Consider the following 16,187-nt stretch of genomic DNA (forward strand, 5'->3'; position numbering starts at 1 on the left):
CACTTTGTGCAAAACACAACACACAGTTCTCTATGTAACACACACAAATCTAACAGGAATTATAATTATGGCAAAGGTGTTTGCAAATGTTTGCTTTTGAGATGTTTGTGATATTTTGAATGCGGTGCTTCATTTTGCAAGAGATGCGAGGCATTTTGCATTTTGTGTGCAATTCTTGGATTTGTGTGTAACAGAGTGAACTGACTCCTTCGACCGGCTCTGATTCTGCGTTCACACGCTGTGGCTGTAATCACTCAGAGATCAGCGCTGGATAAGAGCAGTAAACCTGCTCCATCTGTCCCGGTTCTCTCTGGAAGTCATTCAAGCGTGTGCTGCATCTTAATTCGGCTGTAAGCTCACAAACTCACAAACATATGGAGCAGTGTAAGCCGCTTATGAGCCACATTATACTGTGTGTGTGTGTGTGTGTGCATACAGTGTTATTTTAATACCACTGAGATACTATTATAAATATTTTGAATTAGTTTTCATTTTAGTTAAAGTTTTAGTGGTTCTGGTGTGTATCACTGTTATTTCGTTAAAATGTGTCTATATTGTTTTTATATTGTAATTTGAGCTATTTAGCTATTATTATTTTATATAAATTGCTATTTATATTAAATTTCTATACATATAAGTGCTGTGAAACGATTAATCACATCCATAATAAAAGTTAAACTCAAAAATAGCATCCAAAATAACAGTGAAAACAAATATATACAAATAAAATTACGATGTAAATATTTTCAAAATATATAATGTATGTGTGTGTATTTATATATACATAATAAATATACACCGTACACATACATATATAATGTAAACAAAAACTTTTATTTTGGATGCAATTAATCGCAATTAATTGTTTGATAGCACTAATATATATATATATATATATATATATTATTTATGGAAATGATAAATTTTGCTTTAGAAACTAGCTGAAATAAAATAAGTGTAATGCTTTTTAGATTTTATTTTAGTTAGAGTTTACTTTACTTCAAGTAATGAAAAGTTTTTTTTTTTTTTATGGTTTCAGTTTTAGTAAACTATAATAACCCTGGCGTGGCTCATATCACTGAATGCACATGATGACACAGCATAGACTTCACATGAAATTAATTCTAATAACAATGATAAACGCTGCGAGAAGATGTTCTGCATTTTTAAAACGTAAAGTGGATGTTGAGATTCTCAGTGGAGTATGTGAGGATGAAAGGGAGGTGAATATACAGGGCAGTTTATTTACTCCAAACTAAACAGTGAACCGCCTTCAGACGGACAGAAAGAGAGAGAGACGGTCAATAAAGCTGCAGTGCACTCTGGGAATGAGATGTTTGAGCGAGAGCGGATCTGTTGCCCTGTTACTGCTTTATTAACTGTGTGTTTGGGGAGACTCAGGAAGGACAAAGACTCCAGGCTCACAAACGCTTCCTTCTCTCGCAGCGATGCATCCGCCGAACACGTGATACCATAAAAAGTCATTTAAAATGTACAATTTTGCGTAAATATAAAAAGTATACATGGTAAATGCTCTCTTGCTTATCGGATGTACCTTGTTGTGGCGTCTGAGGGCAGATTTTAGGTGTCCCACAAAATAAAACAGAAAAGAGTCTAATAATTCACTGACTAGCTGCTTTCAGACCGGTTTTGCTTCCACACACCTGAAAACTGCATTAGATTGATTCATCTCAACACTTCATTAATACACATCTGCATGTTTGAAAATCAAGAGTCCTGAATGAAAAATGGACCCAATTAGATTGTAAGTGGTTTCCATTTCCTCAGACGAGGTGTGCTCAGACTTTACTTCCACCGATTCCACATGCTGACGTCTGTCTGTGACTAATAAACACACTGAAAACTGCGCGGACGACTCGTTTAGAGAGGGAAAACAGTCAAGAACACATCGACGAAACTCAGACAACTTCATCCCTGAAGTATAGAGTTCAACAAACACTACAAACATCAGCTAAAAACAGCAGCTGATTAAAAGCCGTCGCAAAAACACATAAGAAAGAACCGAAGTTACTTCCACAAATAGTTTGTGTTTGTATTAAAAGTGTCTGAAAGCGTCTTAAGGCTGCTGTATATCATGTGCTGGAACGATAAAGAAAGGCTGGAGTAAAAGAGCTTTTATAAGGCGAGTGATTCTGACACATTCATGGCTCTTGATGTTTAAATGAAAGATTCGGCCGCCGAGGGTTTAATGCGCTGCGAGAGAGAAGAAACCTGAGAATGAGAGCAGGAGGAAGAGAAGCTCTGGGAAACACTCGCGTATAAAAGAGTGTTCAACATCATTCACACACACACACACACACACACACTGTTTGGTCACATTTATTAAAGAGCCACAAATCCCTTAGAATGAGCCTATAGAACGATCACACACACTCTCTCTCTCTCCCACACACACACACACTCAGGGCTGCTGTGTTTGCTCTGTACCGTCTCCTCGCTCAGCAGATAAAGACTGGAGGTGGTTTAAAGCTGTTCTGTCTCCTCCTGGCACTGAGTCCAGAACTCAGACTCAAACCCATCCGTCTCTCCATCAAACCAGTTCATTTGCTTCTCCATTAGCTCAGATGTTTATTATGGTTCCTTTAAATTCACCGCTGCATTAACAATAACAACCTCAAATATATTATTAAAATAACTTTCTCGGATTCAACTTGATGAGAACTTAAACAAGCTGTCACTTTTTACAATGTGTCTCATAACAGTTCATGTACGCTGCAAAAAAACAAATACAACTAGTGTTATTTTAGCATAGAGATACTATTATAGTTTTTATTATATTTTTAATTATTTTTGTAATATTTTTTATATTTTGATTGTTTATATAAGTATATATATATATATATATATATTAGTGCTGTCAAAATTAGCGCGTTAACGCAGGTGATACATTTTTTTCAGTTTAACGCGTTAAAATTAAAAAACGCCATTAACGCAGGGGGCGGAGCCTAGGGTTGGCCACCCCACTCATAACTTTTCTTGACAAGAAGTGCATTTATTCAGTCGCAGAACGTCTTTACGATCACATCAATCCGGAGACGTTTCAGACGCGCGCTCCAGCTTCACTTCAGCGCCAGGCGCGAGTCAAACAAGCGCGGAAACCGGCGCGCGCTGTAGCCTGCATCAATTCATATCAAAGCGCGAAATAAACTACGTGCGTGCAATGTCGTGGTCAGTTAAGGCATGAAGTTACCAAAAAGGCGATTAAAGCTGCCTTAAAACTATGCATGCATGTAATATGTTATATATGAGTTACATTAAGAACATGCCTCTGAAATGGTTTTCAAAACTGTCCTGGAGCATCCCAGCACTGTCTCTCTCATCTAACACACCCGATTCAACTCGTCAGCTCATTAGTAGACCTGAAATGGGTCAGAATAAGTAAAGAGAGTTGAGAGAAAATACGATGAGTATCAGATCCGCGTCAGGTGCAGCAGCTCTTTAAGAAATAGCAGCCAGAACAACCTAATAACCAGCTGCTGTGATGTCTGTTCTTCAAGAACAATAGAAAAAAGAGGAAATCAATAACTTTTATAGCTTTACGGATTCATCTGTATTTAGTTTAGAAATTATTGTTTGATACCTTTATGCAATTTCTGTATATTTCTGCTGAGGGGCACAGGTAGCTAAATTATAATTTATTTATTATGATGGATTGTTTTAAGTTCACTTAAATTAGAAGTTATTAAGTCTAATTTAGTCTAATAAACGTTGAAATTGAAAGCTCTCAATTATACTGTGATGTTTAATGGCTATAGTCAGTGGTTAAATATTAGGGGTAGGGCTGGATATCGTCCAAAAATTTCGATATCGATACCATCGATACCTTGAGGTCGATACCGGTTCCTGAACGATACTTTTTTCGACACCAATTTTATGAAATCAGTTTTAACAAGATTACATTATCTCAAAAACTTTGGTTTTATTTTTTCAGCTTGTTGACGTTTATACAGACTCAAAGCCTCATCTCCTGAGCAACTGCACAAAGGAACAACATATATACAATGCAATAAATCAGTGCAAATAGTTTTCAGTTTCATACCAGTGTGTGTTTTATTTTCTTTCACCATATATTTTATTGTTATTAAATTATGTGTTGTAGTGAATTATTTGAATGCATAAAAACAAATTTATTCTTAAAATAGCCTTATGAAATGTTTTCTTTTTCCTCAGAAATTCTGTGTTCTGTATCTGGTTTTCATTTATCTTTAAATTATTGAAAATCAAAGTATATTTATTTATTTTGGCAAACAAAGGGCGTTCACTATTAAAATTAAAACATGGAAGAAATGTTGTGTGATCATTACTTAAAAAAATAAAGTTTTAATAATTTTAATAGTAGTCTAGTAGTAGCAGTATGTACTGTCTGCTGAACAATATAAATATATTTCTGCCACAGTGTCTTACAAGTTAAACCAAGCTTTTATTTTGACGGGTTGAATACCTTTACAGTTCTGTGTGTATATGATATGACGCTAGTTTTACTCAAATCAAACGGTGAAACACTCATGAAGTGACTCTAAGAGCAGTTCTGGAGATGTTGTTCATGTGTTTATGTCGTCATTTAGTGAGAAGGCAGACGCTGAAATCACCGCGAGTGTCACGCGCGCTTCAGTCTGAGTGTAGTAAACAAAACCGCGTGATATAGAGCAGACTGCTCCGTACGCTTTCGAGTCGCTCTCGTGGATGTCAAACACTGATCGATCTGCGCCGCGCCGCTTCTAGTCGAACACACCTAGTGCTGCAGACTTATTGGCTCACTGACGTTGATGAGATTAACCCCTTAGGTATCGAAATTTGGTACTGAATGACAAGACGTTTTTCGATGGTATCGAGGCAATTCGGTCGGTGCCTAAAAAGTATCAAACTCGATACCCAGCCCTAATTAGGGGGACATTTTTTATAGGCAAATCAGTATTAATTGGTATCAGTGATACTGGCGTCCAGTCATAAAAAAGATGCCATTAAACAAATCTTAAAAAATATATTGTCTTCATGTTGTTTGTACATTAATTTATGTTGTTTGTACATTAATTTTAATATAAAGTTTGAATTAGTTTTTATTTCTTTTCTATATTTTCCATTTTCAAATATTGTTTAATTTGTAGCGTTTTTGTCATATTTTAATGTCTATATAGCTTCTTTTTTAAATAATTTTTTAGTTCTGTTTTAGTTTGTTGTTTATATTAAGTTACTATAATCATTAGATTATATACATTAAGTTACTAAATAAACTAAATGAAAATGAGAAATGTTTGACTAGAAACTAGCTAAAATATAATATTTTTCCAGTTAACATTAATTTTATTTCAAGAAACAAAAACACAAGTGTTTGGTTTTAGTTAAGTATAAAAACCCTGAGTACAGCTGATATAAAACTGAGATTTAGAGAATGTGTTGTGACTGTAAGTGTTAAAACAACATTTGACTCAATTTAAGAATACTCTTGCTGGAAAACAAGACAAAGATGCATTTTTTTTGCAGTGTGTTGAGTTAAACTAGTAAATCTGTGAGTGTTGGGGTTTTACGGCGGTGAATCAGGGCCAAATAAGGTCTCCTCAGATGAACTGCTGTAGATCTGATGAAAAACACCCCTAACAATGAGCTGGAGTTGCTCCGAGCCGCTCGCTCTCTGCTTTACTTCTGGAATGTTCACATGCACTTGATAAACTTCCCTGAGACCGCCGTGTGTGTGTGTGTGTGTGTGTGTGCCCATTTTTGTGACAAATGAGGACAGAAATTTGTATAATGACAAGGGTATGACAGGTATTACAAGGAGAAGGTGACTTTTCAGGACATTACCCCATGTCCCCACTTTTCAAAACGCTTATAAATCACACAGAATGGAGTGTATTGAAAATCTGAAATAGCAGAAAGTCTCCTGTAAAGGCTAGTTCACACTACAAGATTTTAAGCCCGATTTAAGCCCGATTTGCAATTAACAAGCTCGCCGACAGGTCGGGCTGTAATCGGGGGAAAATCAGCGGATGATCGGCGCTCCGCAATCTTTATGTGTGAACTACACAACGATGCATCAAAGACGCTCGCCGACACCTCGCCGACGCCAAACAAATATCTAGCATGCCAAATATCTGGACCAGTCGGCCGACTCGAAATCACGTGGTGTCAGGTGTCGTGACGAGCTACAGCCAATGAAAGAGCAAGGCAGACCGTTCGCAAAACCCGCCCACCCTAGTTACTGTTGCCATGACCGACAAACAACGCAGCTCTCACACTACACACGTGTTCTCACGCAGTGAAAAATACATCGCAGATCAAAGAGGAAACTGACAACACACCGACAGAGAAGACAGAGCAAGTTCCTTCTGATATGAAACAAGATCTCAGGACTCTCAGCTTTTAAATTGAGTCATTTTTAAAGAAATTCAAACAATAAATACTGTTTTGTGGCTTTTCAATGTGTCGTGACAGATCACTGTATTGCCTCAGTTCAAACACGTGAACCGATTGTCTTTTCATATTTACTTAATGCACAAAATGAATATGAATAAACATCAGAAAGTGTTTTATTTCAACCGCGAAACACACCATTTTTCAAATTGAAGTCCACCGAAGTTAATCTACTCTCTTGTCTGATTTGTGGTTAAGGCTAGAAGGGATACAGCTGCGGCTACTAGGCATGCGTATTTACATATTTTCCGAGCCAACAATATAACGTGAAACCTATAAAAATGGTTTTAAAAAGCACATGGCGTCGTAGTTTCATCACTTTAGAGTGTCGCAGTGACCGTCCTTTTGCAGTAAAGGACCTGTCATAGTTTAATGAGTGGAAGATGACATGAAGCATCGCGGTTAACCTGCATTGAAAACAGATGAGCACATATAAAGATGTGCATATAAAGCTCCCATTCGGGGCGAAGTTCATGGGATTTTGTCCACAGAATGATAAGAGCACACGTTTAAACATATTATTTTATTATTTCTCACTCAGTATTTTAACTTAAGCGCTGCATCCATGCAAAACAAGTATTTTAAAGGAATACCTTAGCTTATTGCCGTTACCATGGCAGCCAACAACAGCACAGCTTAACCCTCGGCACATATTTATATTTAGTTATATTGAAAAAGTTTCAATTCAGTCTATCTTTTTTCCCCCGTTTTAACATGGATTTCTATGAAGACTGGCCGCAGCGGCTGCACATAATATACGCCTTCTGATTGGTCAGATCGCATGTCAATCAAGCTCTTTGTGAACGGTCAATTCTCGCGTGTTTTCATGACAAAACGTGGTTTAGGGACCGAATCGAGTCGTTGGGTGACAGAGTTGTTGTCAGCTCGTGTAGTGTGTAACCCCTGGTTGCGGATCATTTACACAGAGTCACGTAGTGTGAACACCACAACGACTTAAAGACAGACAATCAAGTCATGTAGTCTGAACAGCACAGCGATCTGCCGACGTGTAAAGTCGTGTAGTGTGAACTAGGCTTAAGGGGTAGGTTTAGGTGTAGGGTTGGTGTAGGACAATAGCACATACAGTAAGTACAGTATAAAAACCATTACGCCTATGGAGAGTCCCCACTTTTCACAAAAACAAACGTGTGAGTGAGTGAGTGTGTTATAGTTGTAAATGAGTGGTTTGGACAGAATCACTGGTGTGTTTCTATTAGTGAAGATCCGGTTCTGTCTGTTAATGTCAGTAAAGCACAGCTCCAGTGAGACAGCGGCTTACTGAGAACGCCTTCTGCTCAAAATCAACAGAATCAACAGAATCTTCTTCCGTCTGACTGGAAACGCTTACTGCTCAGATGAGGCTCATTCACAGCTCAGGACAGTCAATGGACATTTCATCATATAGATTTTATTGTAGTTTACATTTTTTTGTGTATTTTTTTAAAATTATTATTATTTAATAATTATAGTGCTGTTGAGCACGATTAATTGCGATTATTTGCATCCAAAATAAATGTTTTTGTGTATATAATATATGTGTGTGTACTGTGTATATTTATTATGTATAGTATATAAATACACACACATACAGTACTTATTTAAGACATAAAAATATGTTATGTTTATATATTAAATATATTTATATATAATATAAATTATATGAATATAAATATATACATGCAAATGCATGTACATATTTTCAAAATATATACTGTATGTGTGTATTTATATACTATACATAATAAATATGCAGTACACACATTATGTAAACAAACTTTTATTTTGGATGCAATTAATCGTGATTAATTGTTTAACAGCACAATTTTATAATTTATTTTAATTATTTTATATTGTAATTTTATTTGTATATATTTGTTTTTACTGTAAGTTTGGTTAAAGATCTATAATTTGTATTATATTTTTTTGTTTAGTTTTATTAATTTTAGCTTAATGAGTTTAATGATGCATTGGCTACTAGCTGAAACAAAATAAGTTTTTTATTTTATTTTATTTTAAAGTTTTAGTTAATGATCTCTCGGTCGTCTCTAAATGAAACTAAGCACATGTTGAAATCTACAGTAAAACTCTAGATGAGACGCACGTGAGATTACTGCTGCTGAGGAGAAACTACTGAGATATTAGAGAGATCTCATGTGACTCTCTCTCTCAGTTATCTGCCAAGCAGCCCATGTTTTTCCTCAGAAACCCTGCCAACATCTTTCCTCTGTGTGCAGAATAAGCCCTCGATTCTCTCTCTCTCTCTCTTGTAAAGCACCTTTTTACTGCTGGCCTCTCCGCCACACTCCACAGAAAAACACACATTTCCAAATAATGACTCCGGCCTGCCAAGATCTCTCCCAGCGCTGCCAGCTTTCCTTCAGAGAGACAGAGATCATATGGAAAGATATTGTGGAGATTTCTAGGGACAAAGAAAAGTGCGAGGTTAAAGGTCGAGACTATAGAAGCGGAAAATTGAGAAGTGGAGCGCGGTGCTCATTCCAGAAGAGCTACAGAAATCCAGACTCTAACATCAGGCCCGTCTGAGCTGATCACTTATTATTTCTAATATTTCAGTTCCTGTCATGTACATGTGAAGCCAGAAACAGCAACTTTCACATGATACTGTACATGCACAGATACAAGATTTGGACCGTTTACAAAGAATAAACCACAGCAGGGTTTGTCAAACACCAATAATAATTAATTATACATAAAAATAAATAAATAAATATAAATAAATAAATAATACCAAATAAAAACAATCAATACTAAATAAATAAATAAAATCAAACACTAACTAATACCAATACATTTTATTGGATTTATTTATTTATTTAAACATATTTATTTATGCTAACGCCAATGCAACATAATATGGCAATGTTATGCTTTAAAATCATATCATATCAAAGTCAAATCATGCCACAACAGGAATAATTTAATGACAAACAATTACACATTATTAGCAAAAAAATAAAAAATTTAAATTACAAAAATTAAAAAAGGAAATTTCTCTCAAAATTCTTACTCTTTTTTTGTGAAAAAAGTCAGAATGCTGAGATATAAAACTGTGAGAAAGTCTGAATTCTGAGTTTATATCTTGAAATTCTTGCAATTCTGAATTTCCATCTTGTAATTTTGACTTTTTTGTTTGTTTCTGCCACAGTAATTGCAATTGTAATTGCATCTTTTTATCTTACAATTCTGAGAAAAAGTTAGAACTGTGAGATAAAAACGTCCCTTTTTTACAGCTTTCATCCTGTGGCAGTAACACGTTTCTGCAGAATGAGCTTTAATAACCAGAATAAAAGCTGATCATTAAGGTTCACACGGTGAACAAAGCCTAAAGGTTGATGAGATCAGAAGACGAGGAATAATGGCTTCCTCCGCCGGCGTCTGCTGAACGTGTCGATGAAACGACTCTGATCTGAATCACAAATCTACTGGAAAGCCAGGAGGACTGGGAAAATCATTCGGCCGCTCCAGGAAAGCGTTTCAGACGGGCTCCGGCTCCATATTTCACTATTAGCGCACAATGAGCTCTTTCTGCTGCATTTAGGGAGTTTGTTTCTGCTTCGCGAGTGTTGGAGGAGACTTCGGAGATTTTTGGCAGAGAGCAGCGCAAACAGAGACAAACACGAGTAAACATTTGCAGCATTAATCACGCTTTATTTGTGATAAACGTATATGCTGCTGCGGATCCGTGCGATCTGGCCTAAACTGGATTCCTGATGTGCTCAGGCTGGTTTTAGAGAGGAAAACAGTGAATTTTCTCTGTGCCAGTAGCTCAGCTGATTTAAAATAGTCTCGCTTTTTCAATAACAAGACTTTTTATCCATAACTATCAGTGCAGACAAAATACTGACATTATAGTTCATTACTGTGTTTTAGTCTGATGTGTCACTCTAATCACCGGGGTTATTATAGATACACTGCCAGTCAAAAGATTTTGAACAGTAAGATTTTAATGTGTTTTAAAGAAGTCTCTTCTGCTCACCAAACCTGCATTTATTTGATCAAAAACAGTAAAAATTTGAAATATTTTTACTACCTAAAACAGCTGTTTTCTATGGAAGCCCGTTTCCGCCACTGAATAGAAAATTAAAAAAAGGTTATTGCGACTTTTTATCTCACAACTCTGACTTTTTTTCTCAGAATTGCTTGATATAAACATAAAGAATATGTGTTAAACTGTAATTTATTTCTGTGATGCGCAGCTGTATTTTCATTTCTGATTATTATTATTATTATCATCAATATTTAAAACAGTTGAGTGCATTTTTTCCCCCAGGATTCTTTGAATAGAAAGATCCTTGGAGTCAGTAATGTGTGTGTGTGTGTGTGTGTATGTATTTATGGGTTTTTTTTGACAAAGACATTTATAATGTTACAAATGATTTATATTTCAGATAAATGCTGTTCTTCTGAAATTTCTATTCATCAAAGAAACCTGAAGAAAAAATTCTACTCAGCTGTTTTCAACATAATAATAATAATAAAATATGTTTTTTTTTGAGCAGTAAATCAGCATATTAGAATGATTTCTGAAGGATCATGTGACACTGAAGACTGGAGTAATGATGCTGAAAATACAGCTTTGATCACAGAAATAAATTACATTTATTTATATATATATATATATATATATATATTCAAATAGAAAACAGTTATTTTAAATAGTACAAATATTTCAAAATGTTACTGTTTTTGCTGTATTTTGAATCAAATAAATGCAGGCCTGGTGAGCAGAAGAGACTTCTTTAAAAAACATTAAAAATCTTACTGTTCAAAATCTTTTGACTGGTAGTGTAATTTGAGGACATTTCAGACCAGCTAAAACCATTCTAAACCATTTTTTCCAGCAATGAAAGAAGAAAATTGTTTATTTTCATAACCAATTTTGTAATAAAGCAGAACTGCGAATCACAATTAACACATCTGATCACGTTTAAATCCGACTTCAGCAGATTTACTAGTGAAACCGGTGTAGAAAATGTGAAAAACGTCTGCAGATTGTGTCCGGGCCAAAACATCAGTCATCGTTTGACTTGCTCTCGGCGCTCCAGAGCTGTTTCCTGCTCTTGGCAGATTCCGGACAGTATTTATTGTCAAAAGTTCTCGCCGAAGTCCAGGGCAAATCCCTGTCATTACAGCAGATCACGTGACCTCAGAGGAATGGACGACAGGCACCAGACGGCCCAGACGGGTTAACCAGAGACCAGAGAACCGGAGTTAACCAGAACACACACACACACACACACACACCAGGACCTTCCAAACAACACAGATTAACATCAGCTCCAGATCAACTAAAGTTCAACGGCGGAAATATTTACTACAAACTTACTTTACAATATATGAGTGAAACCTGTCAAGAACTTCTCTGAGTCAAAATCAAGACCCAACTAAAACCCAGGCATGTTTTCTCACATTTTTGTTTTTTTAATTGCTTACACACAAGTTCTGAAACCATGGCTCCTTTTCGCTGAACTCTACACAAAAACCCACAGAACATGCACACATCATCCAAAAGGATTATGCATCTCTTGCAAAAGCAAACACTTAATTCAAAACAGTTTTAACTCTTATAAAAATCCAAATCAAGACTGAAATCAACCCCAGTCATGTTTTCTCACACACTGTCAGTAGTGATGCACTAAAATTCTGGCAACAACACTGTAAAAAATGATGTTCTTCATCAGTATTTCTGTCTTGTTTTCCAGTACAAATATCAAAATATTCTGAAATTAAGAAAGTAGGAAAATGGCGTGACCCAGGTTACAAATTTAGGTTAAAACGTGGGAACATAACTTTGAAAGTTTTCAAAAATGTTCTTACAATGTTCTACTAACTTTACTTTTCCCTAAAATGTTGTTATTTGAATGTTTGTTTTTAATATACTAAGGATGTTAAAATGTCAAGGTTTCTTGTTGTGATTATAATGATTAAAACAAGAAAAAATGTGTCAATGGTGTCAGAAAAAAATAATAATAATAATTAAGAGGGAAAACTAAATTATTTTTTCTCATCCCATTGGCAGACATTTATTCTTGTTTTAAGTAAAAATTAATTTTGATCAATTTCTCAGAATACAAGACTTACAAGTCATTTTGCTTCTCCAGTAAATGTATCTTTGATTTAAAGATGTTTAGATATTTATACTGGAAAACAAGTCAAAAATACTGAGGAAGAACATGGTTGTTTTTGCAGTGCGTAAATATTTGGCCGAAACAGCAATTTTCGTAATAGTTTTGGAGGCTGAAATCATTGGCCGAAACAGCACCTCTCTGATGCCGTGTTTTGACTGTGTCAGTAGCTATGTTTCCATCCACCTATTTTTATGCATATTTTGGAATATTGCATAAAATAATACTGGATGGAAACGCCAAGATGTGCACAATTGAGTAGGATAAACTTTTTATCTGATAAGAAAAAATGTGCATAAACTACGATGGAAACACATTTACCAAATGCATTCCACCACGCGCATCAAAAAAGTCATGTGACTTTGCACAATGAGACCGGATAACTTGACTAACCAGTGGGCCGATCTCATTGCACAGCATCTATATGTTCTTTTGGTTGTTCTGAAATACCTGAGCAATGTCTGTCATCAATGTATTTCTGTATAATTGTCTTACACGACTGTGTTCCCAAACATCAGGCATCCACCTCCAAAATCAATGACAGCATTTACTGTGTTTCGTCTGCTCGCTCTGAGGCACAAGTAATTAATCATATATGAAACTTGTTATATTTAGTGGCTTCTCCTACTTTTCTTTGTGATATTTAGTGCCAGTTTATCACGAAGTGACAATTTGTTCTCTTTGACTCATCGGATGGAAACGGTGCTTTATTCGCAAATGTTTTATGCGATATTCCAGTTTTGCGCATAATTTAAATTTGCATCTTCGTATAGAAACATAGCTAGTGTTTATTTCATGCATAGAACATGGATAAACTACAACAGGTAAACGTGTGGATGCTAGTGCTGGATTAACAGGACTGAATTTTCGGTTTCGCCCCATTATTTTGTCAATCGTCTGCATCACTAATGAGAAGCATGCAGCGGTTTTGGTCAGGAGTCGAGCTGGTCCTACCTGCGTCGTGCGCCGTGATGATGAGCGTGTATTTGTCCTGAGTTTCTCGATCCAGCGTTCGTATCAGGTTCAGCTGACCGCCGGACGTGAGGCTGAACGCTCCCGCGTCGTTCCCGCTGCTCAGGGCGTAGCTGATCTGACCGTTAGTGCCCAGATCATCATCACGGGCCACCACCTGCGACACAACACAAACCTTCTTTAGGATCTGCACAAATACAAAGTTCTGGTATGAAACTCTAGATGGCGCTGTCCGATAGATCTATCTCAGTATGACATAATGACGTCATCATTACATGTCACAGCTGATTGGTTCTCTCCTGTGTCGGTAGCCAATGAGCTCGCTGCTCAACATTCAAATAGTTAGCTAATGTTTGTGGTAGCAGTCTGCAGTGCACTTCAGAAACCCTCCAACTTCCCCAGCTCCACCTGTATAGATCTGCTACGAGGTGATTCATGCATACTATATGGGGGTTATTCATGTTATATTTGCATCAGCAGTATTTCTTACATACAGCATGTTGTGGATGCATTGGCAGTAGCAAGTCTCGGTACTTGCTCTGCCGCAGCAGCAGCGTAGCAGATCTATTCCACCAAGACCAAACACATTAACATTGTCATGTCACTCCTAGAGTTGACATGACAGAAATAAAATTAATACCAGTCCCTACTGAACAAACACATCAAATCTCAAAACAAGTCATGTCATCTCATATTCAAAGCCTGAATGTTGAATTAAATGCCAGATACAATTTATTGTGTATCCAAAATACCATTCATATCCAGAAAAGGAAAAAAAAAAAGAAAAAAAGATTGTATGAGTAATTCAGGACTTTTAATTATAAACAAGTCTGAAATACACTAGGACTCTTATTTTGAAATGTGTTTGCTTTGCTACTTCCAGCTGCTCATTCATAAAAGTAATGGAGCTAAAATATGCATCTTATAACCATCTACAACATATTATTATATAAACACCATCAAGTGAACACGATCATGATTGATCAACAGTACACCATAAGCAATCATTTGGCATAAATGTGTGATATTCATTAACTGTGAACTGCTCTGAAAAAACCCTTCAACTTATTTTATATTGGCTAGTTTCCAAGGAAGCTTTTCTTATTTTCATTTAGCTTAACTTGATGTACTAAAATAACTAAAGTTAAAATAATAATAAAAAAATAATAATAAAATAAAGACATAAAATTAAAAACAAAAACACAACAAAATTACTAAAAACAAAAATGGAAACAAAAAAATAAAATCTAATTAAACATATATAAAATAAAACAATCATAATTTATTAACGCTACTACAATAACACTGCTAATCACCCTGCTGAAAAAAACAAAACACATTAAACTAACCCAAGAGTCATTTGCTGATCTGGTTTCCACAGATCAAGCAGGTCTCGTTAAATGGTTCAGAGAGGGTTTAAGACCTTCGTCAGCTAGCTGACCAGCTAAACCGTCTTAGACCAGCACATCACGTGGTTTAAACTGTCTTGTTTGAGCAGAATGAGATCAGAGATGCAAACTCATCAGGGGTGAAAAGGGTGACTAAGATGTAATATTTTAAAGACTTAATTATGCTTTTAACTCTAAAGTTGTGCAGTAAGAGCTGCATTAAAGAAGACATTTCTCATTTCCATTCATGGAGCTCTCATGGGAAATGAGCCATGCTTTAGTTTAGTGGACGATTTCTGCCACCTGATGGAAAACAAACACTTTTAAAATGAAAATTACATGATATTACCACTATAATCAGTAGATGATGCAAAGGATCACTCATTAGCTTAAATGCCATTCTCACACCCTAATATAGTTTCACTCAAGTTGAGATTCACTCACATAATTATAATTGTTTGTCACTCCTGAAACACTGCAATATATGTGCACGTTGGTCCTCTTAAAAGCACGACAAACAAAACTTCAAACTGAATGTATTATGTACACGAAGTGAGCAAACTCCTGTTATTATCAATGAATGTAACTACACACTGCATAATGAATCTCTTATTTACATTGTGTCTATGTTGAAGATTTGTGAGAGTGCAGAAGTCAAATCTACACAAATCACACAAATGACCTATTTTGGATTCAAAATATCAAATTTCACCAAAAGGTGACAAGTTTGCGTTATAATCACAACAAGAAAACTGGGTATTTTAATGTTCTTATAATATTTAAAACAAAAGTTCAAATCTTGTTATATTTTGGGTGAAAATAAAGTTACTAGATTGTTGTAAGAAACGTTTCTGTAATCTTTAAATAATGTTCAAAACATGTCAAAAAAACAGTTCCCACAACGTTTTTATAAGCTGAATTTGATATCTGGTAGTTAGCAATTCTGATTCCATGTGGGCTTTGCTCATTTTCACACAGTTCTCATTCTGTGTTTTAGGTCTGTAAAATGTCTCGTTTGGGTTCAGTGTTGGTTTGCGTGAGACTCTGGCGCTGGCACACCTGAGGATCCGTGACTCCAGCTCATTTCCCTCTCAGGTGAGGTTTGTTTTGACTCAGACATTGGAGACCACCCTCACTATGTCATTTAGCCGTGGCGTATTACTTTATGCATTTACACTCGGTCACCCTGAGCTGGGAAGCCCGAGCCCAATTCACGCCCAGCATTTATCATTCCAGCTACGCCGTCAAACAC

At 36.0% G+C, this 16,187-nt stretch overlaps 1 protein-coding gene across 1 annotated transcript in view; it reads right to left on the bottom strand.

Annotated features, from left to right (window-relative positions):
* fat4 (FAT atypical cadherin 4) overlaps positions 1–16,187 on the bottom strand; it is a 104,726-nt gene that overhangs the window by 27,588 nt on the left and 60,951 nt on the right. Inside the window, 1 exon segment of the mRNA XM_058797786.1 lies at positions 13,530–13,704. Within this exon segment, the coding sequence (XP_058653769.1) occupies positions 13,530–13,704 (175 nt within the window).

This window comes from Onychostoma macrolepis, chromosome 14 (genome assembly GCF_012432095.1).
Source record: "Onychostoma macrolepis isolate SWU-2019 chromosome 14, ASM1243209v1, whole genome shotgun sequence".
In the NCBI taxonomy this organism is placed as follows: Eukaryota; Metazoa; Chordata; class Actinopteri; order Cypriniformes; family Cyprinidae; genus Onychostoma; species Onychostoma macrolepis.